The 25,166-nt window shown below is 35.8% G+C and overlaps 1 protein-coding gene across 4 annotated transcripts in view; it reads right to left on the reverse strand.

The window, feature by feature from the left end:
- Positions 1-9,447: 9,447 nt before the first annotated feature.
- Positions 9,448-25,166, reverse strand: part of RNF19A (ring finger protein 19A, RBR E3 ubiquitin protein ligase) — a 57,586-nt gene continuing 41,867 nt past the window's right edge. For all 4 annotated transcript variants that reach the window (XM_032315538.1, XM_032315539.1, XM_032315537.1 and 1 more), the window contains 7 exons: positions 22,874-23,018; positions 21,847-22,009; positions 17,732-17,846; positions 17,072-17,233; positions 14,030-14,243; positions 12,686-12,829; positions 9,448-11,645 (listed from right to left, as the gene is read on the reverse strand). In XM_032315538.1, coding sequence (XP_032171429.1) covers positions 10,955-11,645; positions 12,686-12,829; positions 14,030-14,243; positions 17,072-17,233; positions 17,732-17,846; positions 21,847-22,009; positions 22,874-23,018 — 1,634 coding nt within the window. In that variant the 3' untranslated portion in view covers positions 9,448-10,954. The remainder of the gene's footprint in view (positions 11,646-12,685; positions 12,830-14,029; positions 14,244-17,071; positions 17,234-17,731; positions 17,847-21,846; positions 22,010-22,873; positions 23,019-25,166) is intronic.

Raw genomic sequence — 25,166 nt, forward strand, 5'->3', positions numbered from 1 at the left:
ATTAAAATACTTCAATAGAATGAGCACTTATTTAACCTAATAGGTTGCTATAAATCATGCATCCAGAAGTAGCAAAGTCTCAAAGAAAGTAATTCTATACTGAGTCAGGGTGATTTATCATTAAAGTTTGACCTTATGCCTTAGGGACCTAATAAGGAAATTTCTAGACATAAGAATGAAAGACAAAATATTAAAACAGAAAAAGGGGGGAAAGCCCAAAGCCTTTCAAATGAAAAGCAAACATGGCAATACTTACTAGATGTATAACACCTGGGGAAATCTATGAATCCTGGGCTTAAGTTTGCATATTTTTAAATGATAAATATCCCCTGGGATGATAGCATTTTGTTGTGATACAACATATGAAAATGCCTCCTAAGCTATATACAGTATTTCTGGTTCATGGACACTATGAAAACTTCCCGTGTATAGAACATCTCCTAACTACGGCCCATCAGTTAATGTCCAGTCTCTGTAGCTGTTACATCATCCCACAGTCCACTGCCATGGTAGTGCCACTAGCTGTGACCACTCTCAGCTCTTGACCTTAACTGAAGTAACAGGCCATCTCCTACAACTGCTCCAATCAGCTCCCTTTCCTACTGACATCACATTTTCCCTGCCCTTCTTCATTTTTAGAAAGTAATTTCCCCCTCCTTACTAGGGCTGATCCCTCATCCTGTCCCCTCTATAAGGACTTTCCTCCAACGATAATACCATCTTTTGCATATGTCCCTTTCAATTACCACCTTCCTCTTAGCCTACAAACCTACTCAACTCTTCCCCACTTAAAAGTTCCTTTCAATCAAGTTTCCATCCTTTCCTACATCATGTTTTCAAAAATAACTTTTTCTATTTTTCCCACCTCCTGAATCCTTTTTTTTTAATAAAGAAATTTGACCTCTATTGCTCATCAGTATTCAAACTACTCTCAACAATCTTGGTCAAATCCAGAAGCCTTTACTTAGTCACAGAATTGGGTTATACTGTGGCCCAAAGAGATTTTGTTTTAGAGATCATCTCATCTAAATCTACTCCCTGTATTTATACTGAAGCCCAAATTAAGAACATAATAGAATACTATGCAGTTAGAAATGCTGATAAACTCTGTACTGTTTTTGCCCTTCTGCTGAGATTGTGGGCAAAGAAAATGAAACGTGAAAGGTGAAAACAGCAAAAACCTTAACAGCAGCTGCAAGACTGAATCTAAACTGGCTATCTTAGCTCTGACTGCTCAGAATGATGGACGATGTTTCTAGGCCGTTTCAGAGAGTAACTCTTTCATGAGCAAGATCTCAGAAAGCACAGGGCTCTTTAAGTTGTCACTACAACAGGGTGGACATGCTGATAATTTGATGTTTGTCAGGAAAGCTTTCGCTTTCACTTCTGAAATGCATTTTGGTGAAAACTCCCTTCATGATCCTGGGAAGTGGTGACCTTTTTTTTGAGGATTTCAAACCAATTTATTTTAGATTGAAATAAAAGTTTGATTCCTTAAAAGGACTTAACACAGTCTATAACAATTTTGTTGTTGTTGTTGTTTACTTGGTTTCTTAGCAGTGAGGGCTACACCTGTATTCTTTGATACTATATTTTTAAAACCTGGAACATAGAGATGCCTGAGTGGCTCAGCTGGTGAAGCGTCTGCCTTTGGCTCAGGTCAGGATTCCAGCGTCCTGGGATGAGCCCTGCACCGGGCTCCTTGCTCCATGGAGAGCCTGCTTCAACCTTTGCCTCTCCCAACTGCTTGGTCTATGAGATAAATAAAATATTTTTTAAAAACCCAAATATTTCTCAAGCAGTTCTTAGGATATCTGCATCAGAATCACTTGGGAATCTTGAGTCCCAGGGGTTAGGAATCTAACTTTTAAAATATCTCTTTAATTCTTAGGGTGGAATATGTGACCCACTGTCCTAGAAGGCGAGTGTGCAGTAACTAGTATCTGAGTTGATAAGCACTGTAAGTGAACTCAACTATTCATGACCTTCTGAATAAAGTATTATGGGGAAGAGATAAAAAGGATAGTTCCAGCTTTTCATGAGCTGACAACTAACTTAAACAGAAATTAAAACCAAGTTCAAGAGACTCTAGTAGGGGGCACCTGGGTGGCACAGCTGGTTGGGTTTCCCACCCTCGGTTTCATGATCTCAGGGTTGTGAGATCACGCCTCGTGCTGGGCTTCGCACTTAGCGCGAGTCTCCTTGAGATACTCTTTCCCTCCTCCCCCTCCCGCTCACGCTCACTCTCCCTAAAATAAATACATCTTTAAAAAAGGGTAGGAGAGACTCTAGTGTGTGTGTGGGGGTAGCATCAGTGAAACTTTTGTCAAAGTTACTAACAGGATCAAGTAGAATAAATCAAGAATGTTTTCAGGAAAAGGTAAAATTTAAGCCACGTTTTTAAACAGACTTCAGTGGATGAGATGGGAGAGCTCAGTATAATTAAATAACTATGGAATTTCCACTATCACAACGCACTAGAAACTTAGTAGTAATCATGCTGGTACTGTAAGCTTTGCTGTGTAGCAGGCAGACACCAGACAGGAACATAACAAACTGGGTTATCTATTTTTTTCCTTAGGGTTTTAATAGTGACCTATCAAATCCCAAAATTGCTAAAAATTGAATCTTACTGGCTGCCATTTGACCTTTTTAAAATTTGTTTCCCACCCTCAAATAGGACCAAGTATTTAATATAATTAAGCAGTGGGTTGGGAGGACTTCAACAAATACAATTTTAATCCTAATTCACATGTGTGCTACAACAAGGGCAAAGATTTAACTAGAATGTGTGTAATAATTTAAAAAAGGACAAAAACAAATGTTGACAAGGATATGGAGGAATTAGAAACAATACATATTGCTGATGGGAATGTAAATTGATGCAGCTGCTTTGGAAAACAGTTTGGTAGTTTTCCAAAAATGTAAACAGTGTTACCATATGACCCAGCAATTCTATTCCTAGCATTATACCCAATAAAATTGAAAACATACGTTCATACAATGTCCTGTTCACAAATGTTGATATCAACCTCATTTATGATAGCCAAAACTGTGGGAACAACCCAAATGTCTATTAACTGATGAATAAATAAAAATTGTATATTCATACAACAGAATACTATTGAACCATAAAAAGCGTGAAGTACTGATATACACTACTCCACAGATGAACCTTGAAAACTGTTAAGTGAAAGAAGCCATACACACACACAAAAAACACATATTATATGACTCTTCTTATATAAAATGCCCAGAATAGACAAACCTATTCAGACAGAAAATAGCTGTAAGTGGTTGCCAGGGGTTGAGAAGGCAGGGGAATGGGAATTAATGATAATGGATACAAGGTTTCTTTTTGGGGTGATGAAGATGTTCTAGTATTAGGTAATGGTTATGGTTGCATAACCTTGTAAATATATTAGCAATTACTGAATTTTACACTTTAAAAAGGGCGAATTTTACAATATGTGAACTATATCTCAACTTTAAAAACCGAAGAAAAAAAAGCAAACGACCCAACTCAAACAATAACTTACTGGCAAACTCTGGGGTTGCCAACATGGCAACCACTTTAAGCTTGTCAAGAATTTATCAGAAGGAATAAAAGCGGAGGATAAAAGACTATATACTTATACGCCATGATTGGAAACAAGGTAAGGTTGTCTCTTTTATCACCTCTATTTAAGATTGTATCAAAACCAAAGTCAGTACAAAAGGAGCCCCCACTCCAAAAGTTCTTAAAGGCATCCAGATTGGAAAGAAGGAAATCAAACTATTTTCAGAAACATGATTGTCTATGCAGAAAAATCTTCTAGATTTACTAAGAATCTATTAAGAGTTAATAAATGACAAGTTTCTAGGACTCCAGATCTACAAAAATCAACTGTATTTCTATATATAAGCAGAAATTGAGATTTTAAAAAGTATCTGTATACTGAAAACTATAAAGCACTTATGAAATTAAAAAACCCAATAAATGTATGCATTTATACATATACCATATTCATGGATCAGAAGGCTCATTATTGTTAAAATGCCAATTTCCCCCAAATAGATCTAATGTAGATTCAATGGAATCACAATAAAAATCCCAGTGGGCTTTCTGACAGAAATCTAGAAATTCCAGTATAAGGGCAGCATTCAGATCAGTGGGAAAGGATAGATTATTTTTAAAATAATGTACCATCACAAACAGCTTATCATCTGGAAGAAGTAAGATTGGACCTCTACATTGTAGTAAACAAATTCAAGACAGATTAAGGCAAATATAAAAAATTAAATAAAAATCTCACAAGAAACCTACAAGACTGTAAGTATAATTTAGGAACAAAACAGACCTTAACCATGATTGGAAGGTCTGAAATGTAAAATCAGATACATTTGACAACAGAGTTTTCATATAGCAAAATGTGTGAGAGTATATGTGTGTGTGTGTGTGTGTGTGTGTGTGTGTGTGTGTGTGTAGTGTATTCGGGAAGCTTCTGAACTATCTTTGCAACTTTATAGTCTAAAAATATTTCAAATAAAGTTTAGAATAAAATGCAGAACAAATTAATAAAGTCAATGGTCAAATAATGGATTTGAACAAGAATGTAAGAAAAAACAACTAATAAGAACTGTGCTCGCTTCGGCAGCACATGTACTATGATATCTACAATGCATAGCTATGATAATAGCTACAAAATGCGGCACCTGGGTGGCACAGTTGGTTAAGCATTGGTTTTGGCACAGGTAGTGATCTCAGGGTCCTGAGGGTGAATCCCGCTTCAGGCTCAGCATGGAGTCTGCTTGGGATTCTCTCTCCCTCACCCTCTGTCTCTCCTGCCTGTCCCTCTTTCTAAAAATAAACCTTAAAAAATGTAATAGTTGTAATATATAATAGCTACAATAAAGATCTCTTTCAAACTGCACAAGGAGAATCCCCCCTGCAAAATAAGCAAAAGATGTAATACTCCGTTTAGAAAACAGCAAATCAAATACCAATTCCCCTCCTCCTCTAAAAAAGAAAACCACACAAAAAGATGTACAAATTCACTAATGGTCAGGGATGCATAAATACAAAATCAGGTGATACATATTATATCAGTCTTGTAAAAACAGTACAGCTCTAATATTTGCTCTTGGCTGGATGCAGAGGAAAGGGGACTCATGTATTATCAGTGGAACTCTAAATGTTGACAGCCTTTTTCAAAAGGCAATCTGATAACCTTATTCAATTTAAAACTATATATACTTTGCAACCTAGCCATTTGATATCCGTGAAACTATTTCCTGTAATGAAAACTACCAGAAAATAGGACTTATATATGAGGATGTTTCCTGCACTGTTTTGTAGTAGGGGGAAAAAAACACAAGAGTGACACCAAGAGAATGCCCATCATATGCAGACATTAAATAAGAATGATTTGGAGCTATACCGCTTGACTTGGATTAATTTCTGTAAGATACTGAGAAAATTGAGAAAGTGATTCATGTATATATGCACCATGTGTCACTAAGTAACACGGAGAAAACTATGCTAGCATACGTACATACTCATTTGCATCGGTTATGGAGGAAGTTAAGGTGGGAAGGAGGGTCTAAGAAAAGGTGGAGCATAGAAAAAAGGGATAGAAAGCGAAAAAGGGGGAAGGGGAGTAAATTCTTTTGTTTGTATTCTATTTATAAACTGTCAATAGTAATTGTCTCTAAACATGTTTGCATTTTATCTCTCTAAAGCAAATTTCTTTACTAGCTTAAGGTACCACATTTCCTTGAAATGAACATGCAACAAAAAGCTCCCCAAAACCAAAATTAAAATGCCTTGGCTAAATCAACTCTGAAAAATGATGTGCCGGTGGCTGTCACACATTCTACAATATTTATGACCTAACATATGTGGCATTAAACCTTACCAAAAGGGACTGTTTTAGTCACTGTCTTGTTTCAAACAGCTTATTCTAGTGCACAGTGTAATGAAGAGACTAGGCACCAAATCTGAGGCCTGAGTCCACAAGCATTCTTATTCCTGTGGCTCAGTTATTCTGTCCCAATCATAGCAAGGACCTCCTCAATCTCTTCTTGGTATATACATATTGGTACATACTTACAGAAAGAATAGACAAGGTCCTTGCCCTAAGAGCCTTAAGTTTCTTTCTAAGATTTCTTTTTCCCAGTATCCTGAATTCTGAATTTGGAGGCACCTGGTGCACATGGCATGTAAAATCTAAGTTTAAACCTCCTCTATGCTGGATACAAGGTAGTAGAAATAGGTGTTCCAATTATTAGGCAAAACGCTGGACAGAAAAAGAAAAAGAGTAAGAGGAAAACTATGTTGTCACCATAGACCTAGGAGAATATACACGTTCTAGGATTAGGAAACTCTTACAGAGGGAAAGGGTTACTGCTCATATTATATCTACGAAGATGAACTGCTTCTCAACCCTGAAAACCTGGTTTTCTGTAATATTAAAAAACAATTCAGAAGGCCCACACAGCCTTAACAGCAATTTCTACTAAGCATTCATAAAAGATGTAATTCCAATCTTATGTGCTGATACTGGAGTTTATCCCAGGAGGTTGGTTTAATATTTGAAAAATCAAATTCTTATTTTAACCATAACCATATTAACCCTGGTTAAAGGAATAAATCATATTCACATTGCACAATTACATGAAAGGAATAAATCACAATTATGTGACAGATATACCTCAATGGCACCCAATAAAATTCAACGTATTTCCTGAGGTTTTAAAAACTCTTGGCAAACGAAGAGTTAGAAGACAATTTGATAAATTTGATAAAGGGCATCTACAAATATATCTGCACAAATATCACACTTAACAGCTGAAACACTGAAAGGTTTACTTGTTTAACAAGTAAACAATGCCCCTATCACCACTGCTGTTTAGCACTTTACACTTGAAGTCCCAGCCACTGCAAATGGGCCAGAAAAAGAAATACATGATCAAAAGCTCGAAGAGGAAGAAACAAAACAGTCTGAATCCTGGCTTTGCCACTTACCAGCCATGCAACTCTGGACAAACGACTTAACTCTTTGCCTCTGTTTCATTTATAAAATGGGATAATGAATACCTTCTTCACAGAGTTGTTCTGAAGAGTAAATAGGTTAATATTTTGAAAGTACACAGAAAGTGTTTGACACTTCAAAGCACTGTAAAAGTGTTAAATAAAAAATACATTATTCACAGATGATTACTGTGTACACAGAAATCTCAAAGAAGCTAAACTCCTGGAATTAAAAGGGAAATAATATTACCCAAGACATGAAATCATTACATGAAAATTAGTTGTATTTCTATATACTATTAGGAACAAAAAGAAAATGGCATCCAAAAAGTACCAAGTACCCAGGAATAAAATTAGTAAAAAACATGAAAGCTCTCAATAAAAGGATAATTACAGACTCAGTACTATCCCAACACAAACTGGTAGAATTCAACAAGGTTACTCCGAAATGGTTATGAAAATAATAAAGTGTGAAGAACAGTCAAGACATTCTCCCAAGAAAAACTAGGAGGCAGATTTGTCTTACTAGTTATCAAATTCCAAGACAGGTGTCTAAATAGGCTGTTAACTCACCTGGGAGAAGATCTCTTTCTGCAATGTTCATCCATTTGGTAAGTCTACCCAGTTCTTCTCTCATTTCTTTTATATCTTTGCATTAATGTCATCTAGGATAGAGACCTGTGATTTGCTCTATATGAAATAGCACTACCCAATACTCTAGTCACTTTATTCCACACTCTGTATTTTTCTTGGCACCCATCATCTGACATCATTTTAAGCTATGTGTATGTGTTTTTTATGCCTCTCTCCCCCAACTGTAAGTCCATTGAAGCCAGGGTGTCTGATACAATGCTATGTATCCCCAAATCCACTGTTACTTTGTTGAATGAATTGGCAGAAATGACAAAAATTCTGATTGGCATATGAAGTACAGTGAATTAATTTGAACTAAATTTAAAAACTGCAAACTCCCTTTCACTATTTATCTATTAAATGAAGGCTACCAAAACACTGTGACTCTCCCCAAGTTTAAAATACTACTTTGAGCATTCAAAACTGACCAGTTTTAAACACGGGCTCTTAGCAGTGGTATCTCATATTTTAATAAGGGGAAGAAATGAAACAAGTCCATAAAAAGGAACCACATAAAACATAGCCCTGAGAATCCTGAAGACTCTGATTAGAAAGGCAAAATGATCAGAAGAATAGGAGTTTAGGTATTTTGCTCACATAGGAATTAATAGCTATGATGGTTTCCAACATGTATTTATCCTTTGGTGATCAAAGTTGTATTTAACTAAACAATATGCTATGGGAAGTCTTACATATTTACAAATTAACCCAATTTTTGGTGAAAATAAGAGTGAAGGATTGTGTTAATATAACATAGAAGCCAACTAATCCAATGCTCTGGAGATATGAATTTGTACATTCAAGAGAATGCAGTTAAAATGGTGGTCAATATAATGAACAGTAGGGTATGCCATTTTAATCTTTGTATTCTCTCTCACAACCTCGTGATTTTTTCCCCCTCATAGACCTTAAAGAAAACAAAGTACAAAGGGACTTTCAAAGATTTTGGGGAGTTAATGCCTGTCTTGAACCCTGGAGTATTCTCTTGTTTTAGTCTAGTCCTAGAGTTGAGCTCCAAGGGAATTTGGCTTGGCCCTAAATTAATTCAAGTTTGAATGACTCCTGGGAGATGAAGGAACTTCTGAAGCCAGCTGAAAGGTTTAGACCATTTTTTCAAGTGACACTGGTGGGGTAATGGTTGAGGGTACAACCAGAAGAGGAATGGGTAAACTAAATGCACTAACCTTCTACATAGCACCACTTCTGCTGGATTCCTCTGAGAATCATTTAGCTTTCCATTTAATCTTTGGCCTTTTACAGAAATGTCAAGAAGCTGTCCACATATTCATACATATTATTTCATTAAGTACTATGTAACAGGAAATGAGAAAAAACACCATTTTATAGAGGCTATTGAGGATAGAAAGCATTTAATTTACAATTACTAGCTTAAATTTAAACAGCTCTAGTTTCATGATCTAATGTTGCCAGAGTAGAATCTCTTAGAATAGTCTTTTAAGATCTTTTTATTTTTCTGTTATGATGAGCCTTTATAGTATTTATCTCTTCACAATTAAATGATAGATCTATTTATTTTCCAACCAATTCACTTTAAAAAGTAAAATATGTTGATGAATAAAGCAGCTTATTTCTGGAAGAAAGGCAGGTATTAAACATGAAGAAAGGATTCACTGTGTGTCAACACTGTTTGCTGAGGAAGTTCAGCAAATGCTTTCTTTTGGGCTGAGACCAGTATACAGAATCATCTCAATGGCTTCCAATATTTGTTAAGTAACTACCATGTGACAAATGAGAATTCTTATTCTTATAAAAATACCTGCACACAAACCATAAGGCAGCAATACATTAGTATTTACATTTATTTAATGTATGCAGTTTACACACTCACTATTGAACAAAACTGGAATGCAAACAAATATACAAATTCCATAATAAGCATTATCAAATAAAATAACTGGCACTAGTGTTATAAGCATATTAATGGACCTGGTGAGAAAAAGTGGTAGAAGAAGACTGCAGCCCATGGCATTTTTCTTTTTATCAAAAGAAAATGCTCAGTAGCACCATAATGGTAATACTTAACAGAAACACATAAGATGGAACATTTCAAATGCTATCTTTGAGGTTAACCTGTTTTATTTAAGTGAATTATACAGGAAATTAACAGTATAGGCAGTTATTTGGGTCGACTTCTGTTTATGTCAGCTGAACACCTTCCATAAACAAAAGCAAAGGAAAATAAAGCCAGCCATACGTGGATCCCTCCTTAGCACTTGGTACAAACTCTGCACCGTGCTTTGATTTCATGATTGGAGAAGATACGCGTGTGTTAAAACTGAGGTTATGTATTCACTAAAGCCTGAGTGTGTCTTTGGTAGGCTAATACTTTTTCAGCATTGTTATTATTATTCATATTTATGTTTATCTATCTTGTATTTGTCTATATAATCCAAGGTGGCTAGAGAGGACTAGTGGAAAACAAGACAGCAAAATCCTCAAACAACTAGGCCCTTAAAATCCAGTCTATTCCAAAGGCACCAAGAATCAATGGGATGCAAACTTCCCCTTGGTGGAAGGTGACTTTTTTTTTAATAATACTTACAAACTAATGGAATTTTATTTTGTAGTTTTATGTACCTTATTTGGTGCTGTCAGTACACTTAATTACCTACCTTTACATTTTGCTTCTAAGATGGCATCAACAATATACAAGAGATATAGAGTACCAGGTATTTCTATTTCAAAGTTGTGCAAAAACTGCCACAATCTTGCTCAAAGTGTCTAAGTATCCAAATGGTAGCAAATGGGCTGCATTAAGCTTTACAATTCCACATTGCATATGAAGAAAAAAATGAAATTTATGCCCAGTTATGAACAGAAATGTTACAAAGAGTATCATATACTGAGAGTAACCTGCAAGGTTCTTTAAACAATATCCCTTAGTGGTTTCAATAAAATGTCACTAACCACTTACCCCTAAGTCTCAAGTTTTCTTCATAAGAATGTTTCTAACTGTATTAGTATTTTATATTGATTATAAATTAAGCCAAAGTCCTATCTAAATACACAAGTATGTGCTTCAAGCAATGTTTTGTGGCAAACACACAAAACATACTTCTCTTAAGAACTATTGTCCTTACAATAATGCACTTTTAAAGCCTTCATTTCATAGTTTGGTAATTAAGATCCACATGAAACACAATGCTCTGCTCAACATAGAAAATGTATCTGCATTAGATTATGTAACCGGGCATTTGCTGGTAACTTGAAACTTAAAGTAGTCACATGTAGTTCAACCAGCTCCAAACAAGGTTGTTCAGCGGTAATTAATCTGCAGCATTTATAGGCCTAAATTTCAGTCTGAATTGCAACTTTTAATTCCATTGTCTGATGTGAGTGGTTGTTATTTGTTTCTTTTAGCGCATCACCAAAATATAAATCAACACTGGGTTTTACTCCATTGTTACCATGTTCTTCAGCAATATGATTCAACTGTGGAACTTCTGAACATGAAGCAGTTTTGGTAAGCAAAGAAATGCTACACTGATGTGGGGAATTTTCCAGACGATCGTTTTCTACCTCAGGAAGAATGTTAACAGTAGCAAAGCGGGCATGATAATCATTGGAACCATGACTACAAGAAGTTTTCATGCTTTCTAGGTCAGAACAACTAAATTCAGAAAAATGACTGGAGTGGGAATCTGCTACAGATGGCATACTGTCACTGAGGGATGGAGCCTCAAATTCACTTGAGTTCGTGCTTTGTTGTTCTAGCAACTGTGCATCCATGTCCTCTCTGGTCTCGTTTATCTTCATGTTACTCTTTTTCCTCAATTTACCACCTTTTGCTTTCTTCCCTGCTGTTGCTTCTTTGGACCACTTGGTGGCACCAGATTTACCTTCAGGCAAGCCGCTGGACGAAGCACCGGCATGACTTCGGGTGGCACTGCCATCCTCCACACTGCTGCTTCCACTGTTGTGCCTGAATTTGGATGGCTTTGATTCAATATCTACTTGCACCTCCATACTGTTGCCTTCTCTGGAACATAAGAGTAACAAATATAAATACATTTCTAACTTCCTTTTTTATTGATGTAAAAGCAAAGGGAGAGGGACTTCTGTGTGAAAAATTCAAAGACTACATAAAAACCATCAAAACAAATGAATGCAGGATATGCTCTATTAAAATATTACTTGAAATAAGAGGACTTTTTAAAGATTTTATTTACTTGACAGAGCGCACGAGCGAGCATGCGCCCACACAAGCAGGGGGAGCAGCAGAGGGAGAAGAAGTAGGCTCCCCACTGAGCAGGGAGCCTAAAAGGCTTAATTCAGGACCCGGGATCATGACCTGAGCCAAAGGCAGATGCTTAACTGACTGTGCCACCCAGGCACTCTAAGAACAGTATTTATAATAATGTTTCAATTTAAAAAAACAGAAGTAGCTACAATGATTGCTTATCTGTTCCAGGTACTATGTTACCCTCTCCATTTTTTTTTTCAGAACAGCTTTATTGAAATACATATATATCACAAAATTCACCTGTTTAAAGTGCACAATTCTATGGTTTTTAATAGTATATTCAGAGTTGTGCAACTGTCACTAGCAACTAACTGCAGAACATTTTCATCATTCCCAAAAGAAACCCTATATCCACTAGCAGTCTGTTGCCACCCTTTCCTGCCCCCAGTCCGTGGTAACCACTAATCTACTTCCTGTCTCTGAATTTGCCTACTCTGGACATCTCATCATTTTTTTTTTCCTGGAGAACCTAATAGTTGGTAACCATTATTTATTATAATTTTGCTTGATGATAGGAATAGTTATTTTAAAATTAATTTTAAGGAGCACCTCAGTGGCTCAGTCAGTTAATTGTCCAACTCTTGATTTCGTCTCAGGTCATGATCTCAGGGTCTTGGGATCAAGTCCTGTGAGGGGGCTCTGCGCTAAGCGCAGAGTCAGCTTGGGATTCTCTTTCTCCTTCTAAAATAAATAAATAAAATCTTTAAAAAAAAAAAAAAAACAACAACAAAAAAAAATAAAAAAATACTTGAACTGTTTAACAGTTCTTTCCTTACTTGTCCAATGGGATGTAGGAATTCAGAATAGATCCTGCCATTGCTTTGGTGCTGGCATTATCACTAACTGTTCCCAAGCTGACTGTGCCAGATTCTCCACTTAGACTGTACCGTTCTTTCTGTACATCTGCTTGTACTTCCAACCTTAAAGAGCAGGGAGCAGATAAAAACTGAAATTACATTTCATATCAGACTACTATAATATATAGCAGTTATATAATTCAGTTAACACCCCTAGTAACAAGAAACTATTTTAGAAACTATCAGCATTTTTAAAATTTCATTGTATTTGATAACTCAAATTCTACTGCAGTGCCAGCCATCCAAATAAAACAGGAAAAATTAGCTGTCTGCCAAATAAGGTAGTAAAAGATTAACACAAAAAGGACATAAAAGATTTTAATTAAATATGCTAGCCATGTCTGAGTGTGAAACAAAATCTGAATATATTAAAAACCAGTGTACATGACAGATGAGTGGATCAAAACACCCCAAGCCTCTACATATTAAAACTGACCCTCTAAATTTAATACCCAATTCTTTAAAAAAGACATAATAAACACTACTATAAGAGAATTTGTGTTTAAAAGCATAAAAGCAAAAAAAAAAAAGCATCAAAACAAGATACCTAAAAACAAATAATAAATAAAAGTGAACTACCTAAAAATAAGATAAATATAATCAACTTATCTTTTAATTCATGCACACTCTCCTATGTTAAAAACAACAACAAAGCTCATAAACAGAAATAAAGAATAGAGAATTAGAGAAGAAACAAAGGAAGACAAAAATGCTTTGATTTCTTCTATTTATTGATATGGCTGCTGGTACGAGACTTGGTGAGAATGAAGTAAGTGCTAACACATACAAGGTTTCCGGAGGACTAGACTACCCTGGCCTCAGCTCACGTACTCCCACACATCCTGACTCCATCTGCTCCCCCCAGGCCTCAGCCAGTGTCCCCTTTTCTAACATCTAGCTGTGGCCACCTCCAGAGGTGAGGTTCCAGACTTCAGCACTGCCTTTACCACGTACACCAAAGCAGCTCCAGCACTGATGCATAACATCAAATCTGACAAATGCAATGAAGAAATTAGCAGAATGCCATGCCTTAGACTTGGTTTTTACCGCACCATGGGTATAAAATACTACAACAGAAAATTCAAACAAGTAAAAATTTCACTGTTTACCACTAAATTTCATTGCTAACATTACTGTTTTCAGCCCCAACATAAGATTGTATGTAATCATAATGATTACACAATTATAATAATCTTCAAAATTCTCATCTAATAATTTGTAGTTAACAGAAGGCAAAAAGAAAACAGAGCACATTTCTCTTACCTGTTGAAACAGTTCACCATGGCGCTTCCTGACAGACTCCCCGTTATACTGGCTCCGGCTAGGGCCATGGTACTAGCCGTCTCGCTCAGGTTGTCTCGAATGGCTCCTATGCGATCCATGTGGCTTCCACTTGCGCTCAAACTGCCAGTCAGACCACCAACACTTCCCTCCCCTATGCTAGGGTTGTGTCTTGCTTCTGCTACTGAAGTTGTGTCTAAATGCAAATATTTCAAAGAAATTAAATAAGAAAGATTAATTCTCGAATTCCTCCATGATTTCAGATAGGACATTTTATTATACAACATGCACAGGAACAGAAAAGACATCTGGAACCAGGAACACACAACTATGGGGTAAGAGGAAAGGGAACTATCTCTGAGTGTAATATTGGATTAGGGACTGGCTCTCGGTATTAAATGGTCACGACATTTTTTACTGTAATAGCATTGTATGGTGAGATGGTAGCTATACTTGTGGTGAACATATCATAATGTAGAAACTTGCTGAATCATATGTTAAACAACTGAAATTAAGGTAACATTGTGTGTCAACTATATTCATATTAAGAAGAAATGAGGACCAAGAAGAAATAGGAGGAGAGAAGTGGTTTCCTCCTTTTATTAAGAGTAAAGGTATTAGGATTTTTATATGCTAAATAAAGATGATGAAATCAAGTGCCTACTATGTTCCAGGTTTTTTCTTTTTTTTAAAGATTGTATTTATTTATTTGTCAGAGAGAGAGAGCTCAAGCAAGGAAAGCCTCAGGCAGAGGGAGAAGTAGGTTCCCTGCTGAGCAGGAGCCCAATGCAGGGCTCAATCCCAGGACCCCGGGATCATGGCCTGAGCCAATGGCAGATGCTTAACCCACTGAGCCACCCAGGCATCCCTATATTCCAGGTTTTAAAAATACAGTAACAAAGAATACAGGTATAGCCTTCACCCCTAAGAAACCAAGTAAACAAAGAAACAAGTTATTACCGACTGTGATAAGTGCTTTTAAGGAATCAAACTTTTTACCTTCAATCTAAAATAAATTGGCTTGAAATTCTCAAAAAAAAGTGGTCACCACTTTAAGATTTAGGAATTCTTTAAAAAATATGAGAGCTGGAAGATTTAGCTGACTCTGGAGGAAAATATGTGAGTTTTTAATAAGGGTTTCATTTAAAGAGCTTATTATTCTTCAGGTCAATAAAATGGGCCAAAAGTTGATTTCTAGGTATGTTCCTCAGATCCGATTGTCTACTATTGCAAGCTATTACAAGATCTGATACCACCGTATTCCATAAAATTATCAGAAGGAAGACTATTCCAGGCAGAGGGAACTGCAAGTTTAAAAGCCTAGAAGTGAAAGGGTACTTGGCGTCCTCAAAACATCACAGAGGGGTGGTATTAAATAGGAGAGTAAAAAGAGATGAGAGAGATGCAGCCCAGGACAGATCATGTGGGACAGTATGGGCTAAGATAAGGATTGTGGGTTTTCCTTCAGTACAGCTGGAAGCACAAGGAGTGTTCTGCGCATAAGAACTGATCTGATTTATGTTTCAGAAGTATCACTACAGGGGCGCCTGGGTGGCTCAGTGGGTTAAAGCCTCTGCCTTTGGCTCAGGTCATGATTCCAGGGTTCTGGGATAGAGCCCCACATCGGGCTCTCTGCTCCACGGGGAGCCTGCTTCCTCCTCTCTCTGGCTACCTCTCTGCCTACTTGTGATCTCTCTCTGTCAAATAAATAAATAAAATCTTTATTTATTTAAAAAAAAAAAAAGAAGAAGTATCACTACATATCCTGTGGAATAGTAAGCAGTAGATGAGAAGTTGATGGATCATCTAAAGAGCCTATTACAATAGGGCAAGAAAAAGGACAGTAGCTTGAACTAACGGAACAGTGGAGAGGGTGAGAAATGGTTGGATTATGGCTAAACACTAAAGGAAGCACCAGAATTAGCTGTCAGATCAGATGGAAGCTAAGAACAGAAAAGGAGGAATCACTGTAAGTGAAGGTTTTTGGTCCAACCAACAGTTAGAATGGAGAGGCTATCTGATGAGGTAAGGATGATGACTGGAGAGAACAGGTTTTAGAGTGAAGAGTTTGGTTACAGACAACTTGAAATTCTTGTCAGACATTTAAGTGTAGATTAACGAGGAGAGTTAGATGTACAAATCTGAAGTGCAGAGGGGAAAGTTCTAGCCTAGATACAAATTTATGAGTGGTCAGTCTACATATTATTTAATACGACCCATATTAAGAGATGACCCAGGGAATGAGTATAGATGAAGACTGAGAACGAATGGCTAGGAAATACAATGAGATGAGAAATGGTTTCTCAGGTGAAAGACAAGCAAATGTTTCAAGCAGGAGGGCATGGTCTACTATGTCAGGCAAATTGTTGTATTATTATTTTTTTCTTTTCATTGAATTGTTATATTAAAATGAAAATCAAGAGTTGACCATTATATCTGGTAAGATGGAGGTCACTCATGGCTCTGCTTTGGTGGTGTGGCAGAGATAAAACCTTAGAGTGGCAGGGACCAAAACTGATTAGAGTGGGTTCAAGAGAGAATGGGAGGTAAGAAAGTGGTCATTATCTTTGCACATCTGCCTGATTACTTCCTAAAGACAAATTTCTATAATAAATTTTTATGAGGGCCTTTTCATCCTACAGGTATTGTTCTAATTCATATTTCTCTGAATAACCCTGGGTTAAAGATACTCTCTAATCACTGGCCATCTGTATTTCTTCTTTTATGAACTACCTTTCTCTTCGTATCTTGTTCTTACCAATTTGTATCGTTTAAGGCAAAACTTAGGATGAAAGTCTGGATGTTTCTAAAACATCACATTTCTAGTGTGGATTATCCAGAACTCTTTCACCCCCTTTCATCCATTCACCTTTCCCGGGCAGTTCATTTCACTGATGTACATCGGGATGAATGCTATTAGGCCTAGCAAAAGGTGGGCAATGGAAATTCTAATCTGCATGTTATTTATTTCTCCAACTTAAACTATTAATAAATGTATCTTCTTCCTTTGCTTAAAAAACTTACCTACAGCTGTGTTAGTTCCACCAACATTTATATCGTTTTCGTCATCAAATTCAATCCTAACTCCTTTTCCATTGCCTGCTGAGACTCCACAACCTCCACTTCGACAGAGAGAGATTGGAACAACGCCATAGACATAGGCTAACATAATAGGAACACCAATACCTAAAGAGGAATTAAATTAGTCATTGTAAGTTAAAAAATAAATCACAGAAACATGAGTTCTTAGAAAGCCTTTTCAAAAGCAACTGTATAGGAGAAAAGTGCTACTGTTCTCCAACCCTTGCCCAAAGAAGATTTACCGGTTAAGGGACACAAACAAATTCAAAACTTCTTAACTTTCCGGTGACACACATGAGAAAAAAAAGATGAAAACCTTTTTGTTTTTAAGTCCCAAGGCTCTAAACCATATGAGGTGAGGGTGGGTATCAGTCAGTAAGAATTTACCAATTATCCTAATCCTAGGCTCTTCAGTCTATAGTGCTTTTAACCAATATAGTTACTCAATGAGAGGCTTTCTGTAGGCTCCGCTTAAACTGTCCTTAAATAAATAAAAAAGTAACTCTCTTATCGTCCACAATATAATGATCTGTCTTAAATCCTTCCACAAAACTTAGATTCTACAAAATCTGAGGTGATCAGTAATTTTAAGCATTTTCTTACCTACAGTTACTGCAGCTACAACTGGAGATACTATTACGGACAATGTCACACCACCTGTTATAGCCAAATTCCGTTTGTGCTTTGAAACATCTTTGCCTTCATATCGATTGTGAATCTTGAATTAAAAATAAAAATGGGGTGGGGGTTTAAAGAAAAAACACATTACATATTTAATTTAAATGAAACAGACCTACAGTTGCTAGTAAAGTGATTTTTTATTTCATTCGAGTGTCCTAATTCAAGATGATTGTTTTATTGTTCTTAAACCATATTTTTACCCATAATTTAGTCCTTATTAATAATCTGCTTAAATAAGACAGTGATTTAATAGATTTTACTTTGTGTTTGCTTTTAAAAAACAGTTTTGAGTAGATGTATAATTTTATTCAGGAATAATAAAATCATGTTTTGAGCAAAGAAGGAATTAAGAATATTATTTTTAGGGATGCCTGGGTAGCTCAGTTGGTTAAGCCGGTGCGTTTGGCTCAGGTCATGATCCCAGGGTCCTGGGCTCGAGTCCCACATCAGGCTCCTTGCTCAGTGGGGAGCCTGCTTCTCTCTCTGCCTCTGCCTGTCACTCTGCCTGCTTGTGTTCTCCCTCTCTCTCTCTCTGACAAATAAAATCTTAAAAAAAAAAAAAAAGAATATTATTTTTAACATAGTTATGGACTGGATGTTTGACTAATAGGATTACTTCTAAGAAATTTAGCATTCCACAGGTTTCTTTCTAAATAAGCATCCCTTATGGTACCTGGGTGGCTCAGTCGGTTAAGCCTCTCCCTTTGGCTCAGGTCATGGTCTCAGGGTCCTGGGTTTGAGTCCTGCACTGGGCTCCTTGCTCAGTGGGGAACCTGCTCCTCCCTCTTTTCCCCTCTGTGCTCCCTTCTCCTCCCCGTCTGTACTTTCTGTCTCTCTCAGCTAAATAAAATCATTAAAATAAATAAGTAAATAGGTAAACATCCCAAAATGGTAAAAGTTGGCTTCTAGGGGAGACTGCCACACTTTTTTTTTTTTTAAATAGACCTTAACAAGCGGTACTAATAAGCAAACATCATAAATAAGTTAATTTTTTCTTGGATCCCTTTTTATAAAGAAAATTATCATCAAATGACTCAGAATCCTGGGGTCTCATTTATAGCTCAAAGTCAAAGGTACTAAGAGGGAATAAAAGAGAAGAATGCGGCCAGAGGATAGGAACTAGATCTACTTAGCAACTTTGTATAGTAGAGGTGTTAATAAACAGAATTTAATACCACATTGAAAGTGGCTTGTGAAACAGATCAACTTCAAGAAACAGCCCAGTATCTTTGGTCTCATGGCTAAAGCTCATAAAGTACATTTCCCTTCTGTTTCAAGACATATTCAAAACAGCCCTCAAAACTGTAAGGGTAGTCTCTAAAATAAATACTTGACTTATGAACAGTGTTACAGGTGAGGTTTAATAAAATTATTATTATTATTATGTGGTTATCTTGAAGGCTATCAAGTACAATGAGTCTTGTGGCATATACGAAACAGTGACAAAAGTGGGGTGGAGAGGTAGGTGAAGCATGCATGGGACAAGATGCATTCATCTTTCCTAGTCAGTGTCCTGCCAGCATTGACTATACGTCCCTAGGGAATGAGCCTCTCTACCTCCCTAAATAGTCTACGCAGGCAGAGATGGCAGGGCCTCCCCCAAGGCATCTTTCATTATCTTTCAGCACTGCAGCTAATTCTTGTTCCTCTCCTCATTACCATTCCTGAAAAACTCAGGAATGAAGCAGAGAAAAGCCAGAGCTAAAAAACTGACAGACTAGACAGGAATCTTCAGAAAATTTTGCATCCTTAAGCACCAATCTTTAATTACAGTGATCACAACATTCTATTCCTGGTTCAGCTTAATTTCTTTCTGCTCTACTGTTTTGTGCAACATTTCTATTTGTTACTATAAATAAAGACTAAGCTTTTAGGTACTTTATCAGCTTAACAGGTTTTCCTGGGCTGGTCTATAACCCTAAACACCATAGAGAACATTGTTTCAATGGAAAACTAATTTATCAACTGCCAACCCTCTGGGTATATGTCTGAAAAAAGGAGACTTTTAACCTTTTAACTGCTCCCAAGACATGAACAATGAGGTAAATAATCTCTCCACTATAAATTATTTGTAGGTGTGTGCAGTACAACAGTCTCTTCTTCTCTTCTACTTCTAGGTATCTGAATAAACAGTTTTGTTTTTAGCAAAGCCTTGCTTTGGATAACTACATAAAAGTTTAAATAATCAGCTACTATGTTGGGGACGTTAAACAAATTTAATTAATTAAAACCTCCTGAAATAAAAAATAGGCTCATAAGTATCCATGTTTATTTATCTTTGGTAATTTTTCAAAAATAGTATATATTGTGATTTTTCTGATTATAAAGTAATATATGTTGAATATTTTAAAAATATTCAACATATATTGAATATGGAAGAGGATCAGCCTCCTCTTGAGTTTAGTTCCAAAAGTCATAACCAGAATTTAACGAAACAATTAAAAGGAAAGCAGATTCTGACTCAACCTAACAACTACAGACAGCTGGCAACAGAATGGGCCACTGCAGGAGTTGGTGATGTCCCCAACACTGAAGTGCCCAAATGGCTAGAGAAACCGATCAGGGATCTTACATAAAGAATGTGTGTATCTAGGTTTAAATCCTAGCTCTGTTTCTTTCTGTATAACTTAAAACTACATAAACTTTCCCAAACCTCAATATTCAAATACATAAATTTCTTTAAGGTTAAAATGAGTCAAATTAAAACAACTACCCCACAGTAAGGGTTCACCACATGTTATTTCTTCTAATTCCTATACTTTATTCTGCTTGAGTGCAAGGTTACGATTAGACAGTTTCTTTCTTTTTTTTGAAGATTTATTTTAGAGAGAGTGAGAGAATGCATGGTGTGAGTTGGGGGAGAGGCAGAGGGAGGGAATCGAGCAGATTCCCCACTGAGTTTGGAGTCTGCTGCTGGCTCTGAGGACTCATGAGATCATGACCTGAACCAAAACTAAGAGTTGGATGCCCAACCAACTGAGCCACCCAGCCACCCCTTAGATAATTTCTAAAGTACCTTCTCAATTCTGAGATTCCATTAATGTAGACAGCAGCAGACTTCTTAGCCACTTCATAAATTATCCCTTTAACCTTTCAAAAAAGAATTATTGACTGGCTAATGAAGTATAATTCATCACTCATAGGCCAGTGGTAATTACTGGTGTCTGGACTTACACAAGACAGTTATAATCTACAGAACAGCATATTTACAAATAGCAGTAATCTAAGAAAATAAAACCTTTGAACTGAAGTTCAAAATAATTCAGGAACTGGCTAATTATTCTTTGCCTTTAGGGCATGTGTTATTTAGCTATTAAATTGTTATAGACTTAACTTTAAAAGGATATATCCATGAGAAAAATAGCAGGTGTCCTTCAATACTTTAAAGTTAGGAAATGTACGGAAGTTTTTAGATTCAAGTAATTTTATTTTATTTTTTAAATTTTATTTATTGATTTGACAGAGAGAGATCACAAGTAGGCAGAGCAGCAGCAGAGAGATAGAGGGATAAGCAGGCTCCCCGCTGAACAGAGAGCCCGATGTGGGCTTGATTCCAGGACCCCAAGATTATGACCTGAGCCACAGGCAGAGGCTTAAGCCGCTAAGCCACCCAGGCACCCCAGATTCAGGTAATTTTAAAGCAACTCTACTTTTGGGGCACCTGGGTGGCTCAGTGGATTAAAGCCTCTGCCTTCAGCTCAGGTCATGATCCCAGAGTCCTGGGAGCGAGTCCCATAACCAGCTCTCTGCTCCACGAGGAGCCTGCTTTCTTCTCTCTCTCTGCCTGCCTCTCTGCCTACTTGTAATCTGTCTGTCAAAAAACAAAAAAGCAACTCTACTTTTTATGGGTACATACAAGTTTGTCAAACACTGAAAATTTATTATCTTGTGAAAAAATAAAATAGTTTTATACTGAGATACGAAAAATGATCTTTCAAGACAAACAAAACAAAACAAAACAAACCCCTAAGATCATCAGTCTTAAACCTGAAGGTTTAGAATAAGATAATGAACTAATACAGAATTAAGCATTTTACCTTACGGCCCACATACACAGGAATGCCAATAATCATTGCAGGGATAGCAATGCCAGCTATTAAAGCAATTCCTACAGGAGCACCAACAAGTGTTCCAAGCTGCCACAATATCTTCTTCTTCCGGCTCCAAGGTTTCTTCCCCCAAAAAGTACATCCTGATGGACTAAGGGAAAAAATTGTAACTATAACTGCTATAAAACATAGTATCAGCAAATGACTTATAATACATTAAAACAATGTCTTTAAAAGAATTCTCATACTCAGAAATGAGGTTTTTTAAATTCTGAGTTCACTAAAAAGCAAAAAAAAAAATCAATGTAAGAATGACCATCAGTTATTTTCAAAGGAAAACTGACAACCAGAATTCAGGTTAAGTATTTATCCCTAGTCATTATCTTGAAAATGTTAGGTTAGTTTCTGAAGAGTAAATTAATGCAAAACATTAATGCAAAAAAAAAAAAAAGCCTTATTTTTAGGCATACAATTATCTGATTATATCAAACTCACTTTGTGGACTAAATGAGGGAATTTATATTTAAGAAAATTAAATGGAAATAGTTAAAACCTAGCGCAATTACACGGGGATATAAAATACTAGCTTCTAGTTTAACAAAACAAACAAAAAAAGAAGACATCTAATGCTTATTTTGACTAATTAATCCCAAGTGGCTAGCACAATTATTTGACTCCTTTTAAATATTTTTAAATAAAATAAAAATTTTATTTTTGTTTAAAAAATGTTTTTTCCACTCAAAGATACATCATGAATTTATGTCTCACATTACCTGATGTATGCAACTAGAATAAAACACATTCCTCTTAGTATAAGCATCAAGTTTAAAAATTCCTAAGATAATACGGTCTCCCAATTATCTTACAATATAAAATATTTAGATATAAATAGCTCTTTCTCCCTCCCTCTCCAACTACTAACCAGGCCAACCCTGCTTAGCTTCCAATATCAGACAAGATAGGGCACATTTAGGATGGTAGGACATAAATTAAATGGCTCTGTCTATAAACTTACCTTAGATAATGTAAATCTGAGATTTCTTTCATACATAACCAACAAAACTCACAACCACAGACAGCACATGTCATGTGATTACAGCTCCCATCATTCATCTTTATTATATAAGCAGCACATCGTGGACATGGCTTTATATCATCAGCTATTAGGAAAACAGAGAGACCTGTTTATTACATAAAACTGGTCCAAAAATAACAATTTCTAATAGATAATTATAGCAATGCCAAAAAATCTTAACATATATAGTTTGTTAACTGATAGCTTTAGCCAGCTTTTTTTAGTACATAAACTATTTTTTCAAAAGAAATGCTACAGAGAATATCTATTTAACTTTTTTAAAAAGTATTTTTCTTCCTTTCTGAGAAAAGGAACATGTTTTACATTAAATTTTCAAACTGTAAACATTTTCAAACACAATAGAACAATGAGAACAAAGAGCAACAAAATAATAAAAAGAAAAAGGAGAACCAAGGACAGCCCTAAGCAAACTGCAAACTACATAAAGTTTGTATTTGTTCCTACCCCACTGCTGTCTTCTCTGAGTGGCACTTCATATTCTAGAATTTTTCTAACCATCTCTGCTTTATTAAAGTGTAGATATTCTTTGTACTACAGAAGTTATCTTTGTTTTTTTAAAAGTCATTTATTCAAACGCTGTTGCTATATCCCTGTCAAATACTATGGTTATAAGGCACAAAGGTGCCAAGTTAAAATCAAATGGTTAAAGTTAAAATCAGTAACTTTTGGAATCACTGACACAAAGTAAGAGTTATATTATACAACTACTTTGAACCTTGGCATCTACTTAATAGCAACCAGTAAATTATTTTACTATTATTAGTAGCCAGCTATATTTTCCAATTACACACAGTTAAGAAAAGGTATGTGTAGTACTAGCTGCTGAATTCAAGTACTTGTTCTATTTTCTTACATGATAAGCATTAAACTATATTATATTTTCCTTTCTAAAAGTTTTATGGTCAAATTTACCTGTGCTTTATCAGTGAATTCGGGTTTCTTTAGTGCTTCTTTTAGGGCCAAAGCTGTTTTTTAACTTAAGAACTGGTCAATGCTCATAATTAGTATTTTAACAATTTCAAACAATTTTGAGCAAACTGATAACTCTATGCAGCCAGACCAAGACAAATGATAAATACTAGAATATAAAAATTAAAAATATTCAGGTCACGATTTAAATGATCCAAAGAACATAAAAGTCTGCATTAAAATTTTTTTAACATTGGAGCATGAATTTAAAAAAGCTGGCTTTTACAGCAGATATAATGCTTGTACATCAAATTAAAGAAATGCTAAAACTATCTGCTTAAGTGGTATATTAATTGATAAACTTCCTCATTCCAGAGTTTCCTCAACTAGTAACTATCTTAATTAGTGGTGGGAGTAAGAAGATTTGACTTTCGCTGTAATAAATGCAATCTTCAGAACAAAATGAAAGGTGACATCCCCATTTTTATGGTTCTAAAACACAAAACAGCCTTTCAATATGCTAAGATTATATGTTAGAAACAAATGCCATAGCAATGTATTTTTGATGTCTCTTTACAGATCTGTATCTGCATGTTTCTACTGTGTAATTATATATCCATACAAAAGGCTGTTTTGTCTTTGTCTCTTTAATTAGAAATTTACTGTGCACATTATATATCTCTCTCAAAATATTCTCAAATGCAAAACTCCTAAATAGAGTTGTTTTACTGATTGGCTGGTCAATTGATGCCCCCTTCCCTGAACATCAATTAAGCCATAGCAGCTTTATATTGAGAAAAAAAAAAAAAGCTTCCCATTTCTATTTAAGGTACATTTTTAATCATTACATTTCTATTTACTGTTAAAATGTGGGTTATTGTCATGTTAGAGGGAAATAAACACAACAGGTTAAAAAACAATATACAGTTTTCAAAATTTGTTCAAAGAACTTTCCTACCTCCACCAGATTACCTATAAGGACTTACAACAAAGTGTTAAAAGTGGTTATCTCTTGGGGTGGTAGCAGTAGGAGACACAGATGAGGTTCGAAAGCCAATTAAAAATATTTTTAATAAAGGGAGAAATATAGTAAAAAAATGAAAAATATATAATTCATGTAAAATGCTAACTCCAAGTGCATAAACTCCCTCGTAGCTATAATAAAGTGTCTTATGTAGATATAATACTGTTACAGTTTAAAGATAATTTTATCATAATACAAATTACTTAATGTACCAGATGATTAAGCATACGTATTTATCTTCAGCTGACTGATCAGAAAGAGCCAATTAATTATCATTAT

Source organism: Mustela erminea, chromosome 16 (assembly GCF_009829155.1).
Source record: "Mustela erminea isolate mMusErm1 chromosome 16, mMusErm1.Pri, whole genome shotgun sequence".
NCBI classification, from domain to species: Eukaryota; Metazoa; Chordata; class Mammalia; order Carnivora; family Mustelidae; genus Mustela; species Mustela erminea.